The sequence below is a fragment of the Drosophila arizonae genome, chromosome 3, assembly GCF_054131065.1.
Source record: "Drosophila arizonae isolate 15081-1271.41 chromosome 3, UAZ_ARI_1.0, whole genome shotgun sequence".
NCBI classification, from domain to species: domain Eukaryota; kingdom Metazoa; phylum Arthropoda; class Insecta; order Diptera; family Drosophilidae; genus Drosophila; species Drosophila arizonae.
Genome location: NC_142923.1, coordinates 14,228,145 through 14,243,285, shown reverse-complemented (window position 1 = coordinate 14,243,285; position 15,141 = coordinate 14,228,145). Strand labels below are relative to the sequence as shown.

The 15,141-nt window shown below is 32.8% G+C and overlaps 3 protein-coding genes and 1 long non-coding RNA gene across 15 annotated transcripts; 1 reads left to right on the top strand and 3 right to left on the bottom strand.

Annotated features, from left to right (window-relative positions):
• Nucleotides 1-414: 414 nt before the first annotated feature.
• Nucleotides 415-4,414, bottom strand: LOC108611798 (lipase 1). Of its 7 annotated transcripts, none has more exons than XM_089464488.1 (5): nucleotides 4,111-4,414; nucleotides 2,351-2,432; nucleotides 2,168-2,293; nucleotides 1,555-2,097; nucleotides 415-1,361 (listed from the first exon to the last, which is right to left on the bottom strand). In XM_089464488.1, the coding sequence occupies exons 3-5, from the start codon at nucleotides 2,276-2,278 to the stop codon at nucleotides 813-815; spliced, it is 1,203 nt and encodes a 400-aa protein (XP_089320614.1). In that variant the 5' UTR covers nucleotides 2,279-2,293; nucleotides 2,351-2,432; nucleotides 4,111-4,414; the 3' UTR covers nucleotides 415-812. The 7 variants fall into 7 exon arrangements, with proteins under 7 accessions (XP_089320614.1, XP_089320610.1, XP_089320612.1 ...); XM_089464484.1 differs by having other exon boundaries at nucleotides 2,351-2,424; XM_089464486.1 differs by having other exon boundaries at nucleotides 2,363-2,424.
• LOC149269709 (uncharacterized) lies at nucleotides 4,344-4,955 on the top strand. Its single transcript, XR_016269178.1, has 2 exons — nucleotides 4,344-4,711; nucleotides 4,791-4,955. It is a non-coding gene; the product is annotated as an uncharacterized LOC149269709 (long non-coding RNA).
• A 480-nt stretch (nucleotides 4,956-5,435) lies between these two features.
• LOC108611797 (lipase 1-like) lies at nucleotides 5,436-7,524 on the bottom strand. The gene is made up of 5 exons (XM_018004598.2): nucleotides 7,392-7,524; nucleotides 6,837-6,948; nucleotides 6,577-6,754; nucleotides 6,152-6,513; nucleotides 5,436-6,089 (listed from the first exon to the last, which is right to left on the bottom strand). Exons 2-5 carry the CDS (start codon nucleotides 6,927-6,929, stop codon nucleotides 5,511-5,513), a joined length of 1,212 nt encoding a protein of 403 aa, XP_017860087.1. The 5' UTR covers nucleotides 6,930-6,948; nucleotides 7,392-7,524; the 3' UTR covers nucleotides 5,436-5,510.
• A 1,355-nt stretch (nucleotides 7,525-8,879) lies between these two features.
• LOC108611796 (lipase 3) lies at nucleotides 8,880-13,020 on the bottom strand. Of its 6 annotated transcripts, none has more exons than XM_018004597.2 (5): nucleotides 12,267-13,020; nucleotides 11,318-11,661; nucleotides 10,241-10,418; nucleotides 9,824-10,179; nucleotides 8,880-9,755 (listed from the first exon to the last, which is right to left on the bottom strand). In XM_018004597.2, exons 2-5 carry the CDS (start codon nucleotides 11,531-11,533, stop codon nucleotides 9,189-9,191), a joined length of 1,317 nt encoding a protein of 438 aa, XP_017860086.1. In that variant the 5' UTR covers nucleotides 11,534-11,661; nucleotides 12,267-13,020; the 3' UTR covers nucleotides 8,880-9,188. The 6 variants fall into 6 exon arrangements, with proteins under 6 accessions (XP_017860086.1, XP_017860085.1, XP_089320397.1 ...); XM_018004596.2 differs by having other exon boundaries at nucleotides 9,818-10,179; nucleotides 11,318-11,649; nucleotides 12,267-13,018; XM_089464271.1 differs by having other exon boundaries at nucleotides 9,818-10,179; nucleotides 12,272-13,018.
• Between the last annotated feature and the right edge of the window lie 2,121 nt (nucleotides 13,021-15,141).

The window sequence follows — 15,141 nt, the reverse complement described above, 5'->3', positions numbered from 1 at the left end:
GAGGAACAAGGATGGCTACGGTACTCAACGCGGGTTTTTGTAATTCCATTTACAACTATAGGTATACTATTAAAACTATGTAATCATACAGGGTTAATTTTTCTAAGACATTATATGCAAAAATAAATAAATAAAAAATAAAAATAAATAATTCAATTAATTTTCTAATTTTTTTTTTGTATACTTATTTTTATTTATTTTTTAATTACTACATACTTTTTACTTGTAAGTAATTTTATTTCTTTTATTTTATTTTGTTTTATTTTTATAATATCAACTACTAATAATTTTTGCACTATTTTTAAATAATTTTAATAACATCTAAATATCAAAATCATTCTTAGATAAAAAAAAAAAATTATTAGTAGTAAATACATTTTTGTAAATAAAAAATAAATAAAAAATACAAATATATAAAACGGAATGTTTATTTTTATTTTCTATACATAAAAAATTGCAATAAAAATCATTGTAAAATATCATATTGTTATAAAATATATATATATATTTATATATATATATATATATAAAATAAAATTTTCTAAATTGTGTAGGCTACCCCATCTTGGCATCTTTTTGGCTCTTACTGAATCGCTAGGATTTCTGCTTGTAATTTATTTAATTCACTTTAAGATTTTTTTTTATTGTGTATGGCAAGAGTTGGAAATAAATTGCATTTTTGTCAATACTTATTCGCTCTAAGAAAAATTTCTGGCTGAGGCAGATAAGTGTTATACAGATACATATAACATATTACATATACATTTTAATTAAATATGTTCAATACGAATATAAGCTGCATTCGTTCTTAACTACAGCTCTCCTCTGTCGACCTTTTCCATAACTTGAAACATGCTATTGTAGAGCAACTCTTTCACATCGATTGCAGCTAGGAAATCCAGATGATTGAATTTCTTGTAGGCCAATTTCTCATCGTGAACGACATTTGGCAGCTGCCTGCGCAGCTGCTGCACATCTTTGACCGAAACGAGCAAATCATTTTGGCCATAATACAAAGCGACCTTGCAATCGATCTTGGCCAGCTTGTACGCCGGTGGCTTTGGGCTGCCATAATAGCGCCGATTCACATTCGGATTGTCGTAGTCGTACTTGTATAAGCCCCCGCTTAGCACCTGCTGACCATAGTGCCCGAAGGATTTGATCGAACTGCCAGCCGGATATTGGCTCAAAAAGATTGGAGTGAGTGTGCTATTCATCTGTTCCTCGTCCGTGCCAACTATTTGCATTAAAAACTCCATACACGTTGACCGAAACGCAAAGCTGCATAATTTATATGACAACTCACGCCACACTTCTGTTTCCGGTGGTATTTCATTAATTCCTACAGCTTGAGCGAAACGCTGTAAAATACGATGGAAATTTTAGAGTTAGAAAGATGAGAAATATGAGTTTAAAATAATTATTATAATCAAAGTTTTTTTTGGAGTACTCATATATGAATATTGAGTAACTATAATGATAATATATAAATATATAAAATAAAATATTTTTCATTTGAATATTCAATTTATTAATTTGCAAGGAGAAACTCACCATAATGCCTGCAACATGTGGAGCTATTGCTCGAAGTAGTGGGAGCTCAACATTTTCAAAATAGGCAACGGGAGCTAGTGCCTGCATTAGCTTGATCTTCTTCATATAGGCTGGTCGCTCGGCGCCCAGCACAAAGGCCGCTGTGGTGCCCTGCGAGTGGCCCACATAGTGCAGCTGATCGTGACCCTTGCTGTGGTCCAGCACATAGTCAATAGCCGCCGGCAGATCATAAACGCCAATCTCATGGAACGAAAAGTCCCAGAATTGTTGTTGCAATATATGAAATTTGCGATGTTTGCGCGAGTAACGATTGCCACGGCAATTCATCAGCCAAACATCATAGCCGCGATCGCTGAGCAGAAAGGCCAAGCCATGGCCAGCACCCGTCATCACCCAGGCCGAGGAGCTGTCCTGCAGACCATGCACCAGGAGCACAGGCTGCGCCCCAGGCTTGGGTATGCGATGCAGGGTCAAACTGAATCCATCTTTGGTATCGACTCTGTGCTCCTCACACTTGTAGCCATACTTTGTGATGAAACCAGGCTGATAATCAATAAAGAGAGACATAAGTAGAAGAGTAAATTTTATTACATTATATACAGATAACACTTACGGTTCGTAAATGCGCAACTTCAATAACTTCTGGATCGTATTTTATAATATCCGCCAGCAGCCAATTAGTATTGAGGCACAGACTGATCAGGCAGTAATATAAGCACTTCATATTAATTCTATGTATCTATAAATATATATATAGTATTTACTTATAATACGTATAGTATTCGTTAATAAAAACCAGTTTAACTGCCTGTCGCTCTCATGCATCAATTATCTAGTGATATATCCGCTTGACACATTAACCTGTAATGACTACAATACTAATCAAATTACATTGCTAATCAAATTATTTTGCGAAAACTTAACAATTATATAGTTTTATATATTTTATTAATAAATTGCATGTCTAGTTCAAGTTCAATTTGTCAGAAATTGTGATAAGTAGATAAAACTAGTTGTAAATACATTCGACAAGGCTTTTGGATTGTAATATAAGGCAGAGATGATATAAGACAGGGTATGAGGTATACAACTTTTCTATATAATATATATTATATATATATAATTTATATATATATATATATATATATATATATATATATTATAATTTAATACTTTAATATATAGTATAGTATACATATATATATGATAATAATAATAAATCTACGTACAGAAATGCTAAATATATATATATATATATTTTTTTAATTTACATTACACAAGATTTAATGATGTGAAAATACATTTTAAGCTGGAGAATTGGATTTTTTTAAAAGCTCTCCAAATGAAATTTTTAATAATATTTAATTAATAATTAAACTTAGATATATAGACATAACATATATAACTACCTTTTCTTACTTACTTTTTATACCCCGAACCTATTGTAAGTGTGAAATTTGCAGTATAGCTCCAAGTATTGAATACACAAGCTTCGTAATCTTAGAATTTTAGATACCACGCCCACTTCGTCATAAAATTTCTTTATTTTACTATAAAATAACCCATTTGCTATACATTCAAATATAATATAATAATAAAGTACAGGGTATTCCCATATATGGGTATAGATACGCTGCATCATTGAAGGCAATCTGGAATAAAAGCTCTAAATAATGACCTCTGTGGCAGCTTATAATATAGATATATATAGCATAGATTTTTATGTAGCTAAAGCTAATACAGCTTGTATTACTCGACCTTATATAAATAATTGTAATAAAAAATTTTTAAATAGTATATTTTACTAAGCGAAACCTTTTCAAATAAATGCAAAACTACTGAAGTTGAAAATTTTAAATATGAAAAAATATAGCCATATAAGTCTTCAAAAATGTTAGCATTTTTTTAAGGAATAAATAAATGATTCCCAATGTATATATTTTATAATATTAAAGGTATCTTAATAAATACAAAAAAAAAAAAAAATTACTATTTAAGGTATTATCTTAGGTGCTATGGAAACTGTAGATTGGAATATACACATACATACATACATACATGTAATATCTACTGACATTTACTGTATTTTCTACAACATGCAAAAATAATTCTTTGGGCGTGACAAGTCGGGAAATAGTATTTTCTTTTATTTATAATATATTTATGCACGCTTTGTTAGGAAGAAAAAATTATATAATAGCTATATCTTTCACAGTCAATATATGAAGTTAGCAACATTGGCATTGCAAATTTTCCTTATAGGCTACCCCATTAATCAATCACCTTGACGCTTGGCATCTTTTTGGCTCTTACTGAATCGCTAAGATTTCGGCTTGTAATTTATTTAATTCACTTTAAGATTTTTTTTTTTGTATTAAAAAACGCTAATTTTTAATGTTTTTATTAATACATTATTAAAGCCTATAGACTCGTAAAAATCATGTTTTCTATTGAGATCATTCTAATACAATCTAATACTGATAATATTAAAAACACCAGCTAATTACTATTGCAATTCAATTTAAAGGCACTTGCTATGCTTTCGTATATACTTACGTTAAGTACACTTAATAAACAGTATCAAAATCCCGTATACGACACGTTATCACACGTTAAATGCTGAATGCATAAAACTTTCACTTTAGGTTTTCAGCAAATTAAATACAGATTTTGCAAACATTTTGCGTAAAATACTATTTGTTCCATTTCAAATGGATATTACTTTTGGATACTGCAAATTCTACTTAAGCTACTTAATTTATATATATTCTCCTATAACTATAGCTAATTCCTAGCTAACTGTTATTTGCTGAACTGCTCACGACGCTCGATGAGCTCTCACTGAACTATTTGCCGTGTGAGAGGCTTCACATAAGTAGTCGATAGCTAGTTAGTAGAATCTCACAATGCTTATTATTAGTTGAAAGTTCAGTGTAGCTGCGGGAGCAGCACACGCGATTGCAATTTACTCTTTACGAATCTTAAATAATTCAAAATATTTATCGGAGAAATTCACTGAAACATTATTAATTTGCTGGGGTAATGTCAAACGAGTTCCATAGTTCGATTCGGATATTATATTCACCTTTACTGTTTAGCATATTTCCCACCAGTTTCTTTGTTTTTATTACAAGTTCTTATCTAGGAACCTGTGAAGGTACATTTTTATTCCTCTGTACAAAATTGTATTTCATAAATTAACTACTTATTTCATACATCTTTATATAATATTGTAGATGTGCTGCTATATCAAATATGGACTATACCCTTTCGACACACTTGCATCATGTCACGAGCTCAAAAATGAGCGAGATCTAGAGGGAACGATGTTTTATATAATATGTGACAAATTAAATTTGTAAATATTTAAAAATGGTAATAAAAATCTTTTTATGAACAAATTAACATATTTCATTCAATTGTATTGACCAATCTTTGTATACTCAGCAAATATTTATAGAACATTGGAGCAATGGGTCAACATGATGTGGTTTGCATATCATTTACTAACAGATGTCAATTGGGTTTTTGTTTTTCGTATAAGCTAAGCGCATTGAAAAAGTTATTAAAATATATATATTAGAGCAAAAGCTGAAATCAATAATATATACCTCAAATTTATTTATATAAATTTGAGTCTTTTAACTATGAAAAAAAAAATCCAAGAAGAAATTTTTTTAAATTTACATATTTATTTTATTTTATTTAGTATATACATGAAAATGGTGAGGAATATTAGAGTAATATTTTGTGCCTGTTTTATGATTATGGTTATATTAGAGGAATTCAAGGAATTTTTTTGTTTTTTCAATATATCTAAATATACATATATTTTTTTTATGATTTAAAAATCTTAACTTTTAGAAAAATTAAGAAAATAATTAAATCAATATTTTTGTTTATTTATCTCATATCACCATTATTTTATCTACATTTGTCATGCTAGTTTCGTAATTTTATTTCCACCCATACACAGTCTCCTTAGCTTTATCTGCCACCTCTTCAGCATAACGCATATTCCTAAACATTCGACCAAAGAGCAGCTCGGGTGCATCCACGCCCCACAGGAAGTCCAAATGATTGAAGCTGGGAAGGTCTACCAGATAACTCTCAACCACATTGGGCAAAGCGAAATAGAGTCTGGTGACATCTTCGGGCTGGCCCAACAAATCATTTTGGCTATGATATAAGATTACCTGGGCCGTCACACTGCTCAAATTGTATTTGGGCGGTTTGAGGCTCGAATAACGCTTTCTATTCTGCAAAAGGCCAAAGTCAAACTGTTGGAACTCATCCGATGATCTGAACTGAATATAATGCAATATCTGTCTGCTAGAAGCACCGGCTGGAGTATGCCCAAGTACCACTGGCAACATAGTTTCATTCGTTTGGGTCGGACTGTAGCCCGCGAATTGAAAGAGCGTATTCTTGCAGATCTTCAGGCTAATGCGAGTGGCATCGCATAATACTCGTGAAAACATAGTCAGGAAGTCGTCGGATGGTAAGAATTCATCTGGACCCGTCATTCGCAGGAACTGAAGAAAATTAAATTGAGATCAAGTTGCAAGAAATACATGCATATAATAAATTGACTTACAGTTGCGGTTAAGTCAGCTGCGCCTAGGATTACCACGGGCGGACTTTTGCAATTCTGGAAGAACACAATGGGCGCCAAGGCCTGCATGAGAAAGATCTTCTTCATATACTCGGGTCGTTCGCTGCCCAAAATAAAGAACGAAGTTGTGCCTTGAGAATGGCCAATGTAGTGCAGGCTCGTGTGGTTGGTCTCATGCAGCACATAGTCAATGCTGGCTGGTAGATCGAAGACAGCCAATTCATGGAATGAGAAATCCCAAAATTCCGACTGTTTTTCATTGAATCTGACATGATTCTTGGAATATGTATTGCCACGCGAATTACCCATCCAGACATCGTAGCCCTGATCGTAAAGTAAATAACCTGCATACAGGTAGAGGGAGAGAGTGAGAGAAAGAGAGAGAGAGCGATCGTTAGTATTTTTACCCAATCCATTTTTGGGGCCCATCAATATAAAAGCTGCGGAGCTACACAATAGGCCATGCATTAAGAAAACAGGCCTGCTTCCGGGCCTTGGTATCCTATGCATTTCGAGTATATAACCATCATCAGTGTTAACGATATGCTCTTCTGCCGGGTAGCCATATTTTTGAAGCAGACCCATCTGTGGGAATTAGATTGGCATAAAAGGACTTGATGAGTGGTGATTAAACAAAAGAAAAATGTATATGAATCCATAATATTACCGTGGACAGATTAGCATCATCTTCAACAGATTGAGAAACTTGAAAGGTAGCGCCCAAACAGAGCAATATAAGTAGGACAATCCATTGAATCATGTTGTGAACGCAATTGTGTCTAAAATATACAATATAAATATATGAGATTATATTTGTTTTTATTCTTAACGCAAATTTAAATATATATTAACCCATAGAAAACGGCCGTTCGGGGTTAATGCTTTTTAGGGCTATGAATATTAACCTAGAAGTATAGCTTTTCAGGAGATAGAAGTAGACGTAGAGTATATATCTTCTTAAACAGCATGAGGATATTCTCTCTCGCTCGCTTGCGCTATCTCTCTCTCACTCTCTCTCTTTCTTTCTCTCACTGCCTATTTTGCATTTGTTAAAAATAGGCTGATTACGTTTCACACATGGCTGTTTCTGCAGTACCACTCAAGTTTGATCCGTGAAGGGTATTGAGAGAATATCACTCTCATACATTAAAGAATCCTTGGCTATATCCTTAAGGTATCTGAAGTATATTCCACTTTTTGCACTGGTATCCAAACGTTTTACCTTTATCACAGCAGCTCAGGAACACTCCAAATTTTGTATTCCACTGAGTCAAATTTGTGAAAATCAAGCTCTTATATAGCAACTGCCCGATTCGATGCACTTACAAATAATATATTTTTATTATTCAAAATTTGAATTTCTCCATATTCATACGACAATAAATTTTTTTTAATAGTCTACAAAAATATTATCTGTGAATTAAATTTTGAGCTGCCTCTAAAGTCGTAATATATAAGACAGTGTACCTAGTCTTTAACTTCAATTTGAGCTTTAAACTTGGTCCCAATGGTATTGTTACTAATAAATATTTAAATAAATAAATAGAAATTACAAATGAATAATATAACAAAAGTAAAAATAAAAGGAAAGCCGAAATCAATATGTGTTTAAAATATATATTTATTATTTTTATTTTTTTTATTATTATTTCTGGTCACTATATATTTAAATATATTCTTGAATTTGTTTAAAGTTTTAATGGAGTTAGCGATTTTTAAGGTACAACACACTAAGTACATAGAATAAATTTTTTGAATAATTATATATAGTAAGGTAGTGGAATAGAAAATTCCCCCTGAGAACAATTTATTGACTTGTAAAAATTGAATACATTTTGGTCTTCACATTAATTTGTAGCCATCTTTGACGCATAAATAATATTTTACCATTAAAAGAAGGTTAATTTTACAATATGCTGAACTTTATAGATTTTATTTTAGCTTGTGTGTTGACTTTTGTTTCTAAAATTAAATGGATATACTACATATTCCATTCTGAAGCTTCAGAAATGTTTAAAGTTCCTATTCATTCGTATATAATATGTTATGCCTCCTTCAATAATGATCTCGATAAACTGTAAACCCATGTACTTCGAAGAATTATTAATTTTGTTTCGATTATAAAAGATATATATTTAATCATATTAAAATAGTTATCCATTGGCTTTTTATCTACATATATGTTGTGTTCTGTAAAATATATAGTAAATATATAAACACTTTTTTAGTAAAAAATTAAATGATTCAGAGTTATAGAATGTTAGGTCACTTGAAGCAAATGTTCAGACTTGGTCGATAAGTACTTTAAATTTTATAATATGATTGTTTAAAAGAAGCCCTAAATTATGCTATATTTCTAGATCGTCAGCTTAACGGCTGACAACCATATGGCAACGCGCTAACTGATCGTTTGAAACTTTAATGGAGGTAAATTTAAAATTTTTTATGTACAAATTCTTTTACTAGAATTTATGTAATTTTGGTAGCTGCCTAGAGTAAAAAGGTTAGTCACATTTTAATATAATGCTCAAATATTTTACCCACAGATCAGATAAATAGTGAGCTCCTTGAAAATTGTATGTCACTAACTTTAAGGCTGGGGATATTATAAATAGCTTTCGCTATTTTTCTGAATACTACTGTATACACATAGTTACTTACATATGTATATACATATATCAACATTTATAAAACCAACAACAAATAAGTATTTACACAACTAAATTAATTACTATTTATTATAGAGCGTATAAAACTTGATAAGCTAAACTACTTCCCAGTTATTCTAATAATAGTAAGAGCTTATTTGAATAAGATGTAGGTCGATTTACATTAAAAGCTTGTCCTCTTCTAAAGCTATACAACACGTAAATACTAATGTTTACACTAAGCTTTAATCGATTAATAAATATTTAATATATGTACAACAAATAATGGCCAATAGCTATTGTATTGTGCTCATACTGTAAGTATATATAGGACTCGTACTAAATCGATATTAATTTTAGTTCTTATATTATCAATTTGTCGTATCTATATTATTATCTATTTCATTTGCGCGCATTTGCTTCAGCATAGAATCCCACAGCAGCTCGCGGGCATCGACGCCCCAGATAAAGTCGAGATGATTGAACTCGGGATAGTCCACCAAATAATGATGGACTACATTGGGCAGCCGGCGGCGCAGCGATTGCACATCCGCTGGCTGGGCCAGCCAATCGTTTTGGCTGTAGTACAGGGCCACCTTGGCCTTGACATTCTCCAACTTGTATGCAGGTGGGGTGATGTTGTTGTAGCGCCAATGATTCCTCAGCCAGCCGTAGTCGAACTGCCGGAATTCACCGGATCTGCGCACCTGGCCAAAGTGCTGCATCTGCTTGGTGGAAGCGCCAGCCGGAGCATGGCCGACCACAACGGGCAACATTGTCTCATTCAGCTGCAGCTTGTCAAAGCCGGTGGTCAGGAAGATCACATTGGAGCAGATCTCTTTGGTTATGGTTGTCTCATCGCAGATCAGCTGATTGAACATCACAATGAACTCGTTTTTGGGCAAAAACTCATGAACACCAATCAGCCGGAGAACAAACTGTAACGAATGCGAAAAATCACTATAAGCAACCGCAATGAGAATCGCGGAGAACAACTTACGCTCACCGACGTATGAAACTCGGCCAGGAAATTGACGACCGGACTCTTGCAGTGCTTTAGGTAGGCAACTGGCGCCAGAGCCTGCATAAAGAGAATCTTGTCCATATACTCGGGTTTCTCGCTGCCCATGATCCAGAAGACAACGGTGCCCTGAGAGTGGCCGATGTAATGCAATTGCTTAAAGCTCGTCGTATCCAGTATATAATCGATTGTCTTGGGTATATCGTACACGCCCATTTCATGGAATGTGAAGTCCCAGTACTTGGCTTGCGAATGTGTGTACTTCACATGCTTCCTGGAATACGTATTGCCGCGCACATTGGCCATCCAGACATCATAGCCCTGCTCATATAGCAAATAACCTGAAGAACGCGATAGATTAGATACAACTGGGCATTCAGTATTGTACAGCATAATATATACCTAGACCCTTGTTGGGACCCATCATCACCCAGGTGGCTGAGCTATCCAAAAGTCCATGAACTAGCAGAACTGGCGTTGCTCCATGGCGGGCAATGCGATGCAGTGTTAAAATATAACCATCATCAGTTGTCACACTGTGATTCTCAGCCGGATAGCCATATTTCTTAATAAGATTATACTGTAAGGGGAGCGAAAAGAAGTGGATAAATTAATTTTAAAGCTTCAACTTCAATTTTTAGTTACTGAAATGAAAATTATAAATATTTAAAATAAAAAATTCTTTTTAATTTATTACCGAATTTCTATAATTCCTAAGTTTGGAAATTTTTATTTTAATATAATATTAAAAGAAGTTTTTTAAAAGGTTCAGATGAAAGAAAATAAATTTATAATTTTTTTTTAATTAACATATTTCAGATTAATTAAATTTAATATTTCATTAGTAATATTAATTTTATTGTGAATTTCATAAAAAAAAAATAATAATAATAAAAACAAAAACAATTATTCAAAAGCAATCAAATATAAAATTCTGATCCATTTCCCCATTTTCTTAAGTCCCCAATCGGTAGTAATATCTTCGACATATATTTCTAAACTTCGAATGAGAGAGATGAACAACTAATATACTCATTTCACTTTGGTGAATGAGCATACAAGTGTGCAAATAAATTGATAAATTTAAATTTCTGTTAAGCGTAAATATCATCAGTTATGCACGGTTTATTATCTACATTACTATGACTAATTAATGATAATTAAATAACCCGACAATCAGCTTTAATCTATTAAACTGTAAGCTAAGTAAAAACTTAAAAAAAGTAAATCCACTAAACGGGTTTATTTCTTTTTTGTTGTAAACATTGTGGTTGGCTTTTCTGTGTAATATGTTATTTAATAACAGTATATAATTATATGACTACATAAAATAATTAAAATTGAAAACATTTTAATTTTTATAATTAGATCATATTAAATTATTTTCACAGACATTTTAATACCCTTGTTATTTTTGGTTTTTCACAATATTTATTATTATTTTTTTTTTTTTTTTATTTTGTTGTCATTTCCACTTACCGTACTCAAATGCGAATCTTCTTGTATATTGGGGTCCACATCGCTATCAATTTTCACATTACTGTTTACAGTTATGGAGCGCCCCAGCAGTTTTGGCGTCTTAAAGTTGAAATTAAATAGCGAAATATTTCCAAAGATAAATGATAAATCCGCTTGGCTCTCCTGAGGAGCCAGACACAGGCACACGATAAATAGCACAAACGGCTTTAATAACATTTTTTCTATATATAAATATATACGAAGTATAGCTAATATATATTAACGATTTCTAGTGCTGTGATCGCTGCGAGGCACAAAAGACGACTGTCGATGCCAATGAAACTTTCGTCGCGCTGAAATGGAAACTGTAAAATAAATGCGATTATGTCGATAACTAAGTATATTTTTAAATGTGTGAGAGTGTTTGTTTTTCTGGTGTGAGTGTGTGTGTGTGTGTACTAATTTCAATTGATTCACGGCAAACGTACAACAATAGCAACAACAACAAAACAATAAAAACAAACCAAATATTGGTCAAGTTCGATGATAACCCGCGGCTTCGTCAGCCACTGATAGGCAAACAAGTCCGGCTTCAGATTAGAGTTGCCTTCAATTCAGAGCATCCAGAATGCTATATATGTATATATAGATGTGTGCATGTATAAAGATGCTGAGGAAGTCTTGACTTTGACTTGGGCCAACGCACGCGACTTGTGGAAATGTGGACAGCGAATTTCAGCTGAACTCTTGAGCTCTGCATTCAACCGCTTGTAAATGTCAACTGCGTCATTCACTGCCGCGAGTGGGAGACGCTGCTATGATGTTGCCAGGCCAATTGCTCGGGCGGGCGAGTAGCAGCAGCATAAATAAATATGAATATGAATAATACAAACATACTTCCCCCTTAGCTACCTCTTTGTACACAACACAACAACAAATAAATCACAAAATAAAAGAAAAATATGTTTACTTGACTTTTTCGAATTGTTGATGCGATTCGTTCCGTCGACTATTTGTGACTGAATCGTGTTTGGCTTGCCTCCGTTGCCTTGATTTGAACTTTGTCGTAGCAGTTACTATATTAATTACAAGTTTCCGACCCACACATTTTGTATCTGCCCAACCAGACCAAAAAAAAAACAAAACACAAAACTCATCTCTGAACTTCACAGCAAACTCGTATATCTCGTCTCTAAATGATTGTTTAGTTTTACCTTTAACTTTTTTTTTTTTTTACTTGTATACCTAATTAGCATATTGAACACAACGTCATAGCTATGACGTTTCTATGTGTGTTGTATATCTCGAAACCAGTTTACATATCTGACCCAATAAGCGAATTATTTGACTGACGATAAGGCAATATTTTAGTTTTATTTTCATTTTAAGTTCGCGTCTGTTATGAAAGCAAAGTCCGAATCTAACAACACTTGTATAATTTATAATTATTATTAGTAATTATTGTTGACTTCTGAATGCGCCACAAATACTATACAATATTTGATTACAATCAATTTTTATTTAAGTTTTATAATTTTATTTTCACAGAGGTTAAACAGGGTATGCTTATATTGTTGCAAATGTATGTGGCACGCCGAAAAAGAAATGGGGACTGATCCCTTATGGTATACACATATATTCCCGATCAGGAACAACAAGCGGATCGATCTAACCATGCGGCTCTGTTTTTTTTTTTTTTTTTTTTATTTTATTTTATTTTGTTTTTATTTTTTTTTTAAATTACAAAATATTTTCGGAATTTATCAATTTAGAAAATCTTTTTAAAAATGCACAATTAGTCTTTTTGGTAATATTCTCCCACTTCCACAAAAATTAATTAAAACGTTTTTAAAGGGCGTTTCATAAGTTTGGAGTCTATTCTAGTGTAGCACTATTTATAGTAGTGCTATTACCTATAGAGATTTACTCACTATGGCACCGTCTGACTTACTGCATTATTAATTATTTAATGACTGCCTGATTGATTGTCTGTTAGATTGATCAAGTAATTGCTGATTCCCATACAGATTAAACCGGTAGATTGCTGATTGACTGCTGATTATCTATGAGATTAATAGATTGAATGCTGATGTAATGACTCACTGACTAACTTATAGAATATTTCCTAAATAATAGACTGTTTACTAAATGAAAGACTAATTGCTGATTGACTGTATAGATGACTAACTATCTTTATGATTAATAAATTGATTGATTAATTGAGCGACCTACGAACTTACAAATCACTTCATGGATAAGCGTATATATTTAATTCTAATTACATGTAATACGCATTAAATTAGTTATCAAATTACTCACTGACTAATATAAGATGATTGGCTATTTGGTCATTGAACAAAGAAGGTTGAGTATCTGAAATTTTCAATAAAGCCTTCACTTCAAATAAAACACAAATTGAAAATTGAAAGCAGAAGATTTTGAATTTAAATTTCAGACATTCACTACATTTTTATTCATTTTAGGAAAAACATTTCAGATAACTACAATGATAATTTCGCATATAAACTTACACTGACTACAATTTGCTTAATAAACCCACAAAGCGAATGAAAACAAACAAATGCTGATAAAGTGTGAATCATTTTAATAGATATGGCATATGAGCTAGTGAAAAACAATTGAATTTTATATTAGGCCTGGTCAAAGTGCAATTCAATATTTCAGTTAAGCACAATGTTTAGGCGATTATTGTTTTTTCAAATGCTGATAATAACCGTAACAAATAATCAGATGACCCGCTTTAAGGTCTATTCAGAAACCATACAAAATTAAAATTAGAATACAGCTATTTACAGAACACAAGCAAACACACACACACACACAGTGACTTAACAAACATCGAATGGAATGGAATGGAACTGTTTGACGAGTTCAATGAGTAAATTATGTGAACTCTAATAATAATACGTTGCTGAATGCCCGCTTATCAGAGTGTGCACACTCGCATGCTACACAGAGCTGAATGCTATTCAATAACGAAATATGGCTTATTTTGCATTAATGCAGCAAACATTTACAGCTGACTCAGCTGCAGCAAACTCACAAAGCACACGAATGAAAGGCATAAGTATAGATATATTATATGTGTATATACATATATATATATAGATATACTCGACATTGTTCAGTTCATTAATTCAAGCAGCTCATCAATTTATGCATGTTATTGCTGTGCTTCTTCTGATTATAGCTGCTAAAGCTTGGCTTCTCTGATAGCGGCCTATCAATGCTCAGCCGGGCTGTCAACATTTGTTGCTAGCGCTAAATTGTTGCGTTGATATGCAATAAATGCAACAATGATTTAAATATATTGTACCCTATTAATATATATTAAATAACTATATGTTATTATTATGTTTGACAAACTTCCTAAACGATCACGATTTCATAAGTCTTAAACCGCACGCTTGATAGCGAAATATCATTGTTTTCAGTCCATTGATTGAGCTTTTTGTATTATTTACTTTGTGGTTGAGCAATTGAAAATTGCAAATAGCCAAATAGCTCGAACCAATCAAAGCGCTGCAAAAGCCACTCGATTTCATGACATTTTGCATTTTTAATTTGACCCAGGGGATTGACAGCAGCCGCCACCGCAAGCCACAAACAATTGCTGGCAAATGGGGCCCATGAATGGAGCCCCTTCCCATGCCACACCCATGCCATGTAAACGCCCATGGCGATATGCCGACCCAACAAACAAATGGCAACTGACAAAATGCTTACGAGAAATTGACTTAGTTACAAAGTTTTTGCTCCTTTTTTGTGTTGGCTGTGCAAAGAGTTGAGAGCTGAGTTAAGAGACTTGATAAAATGTCCTGATG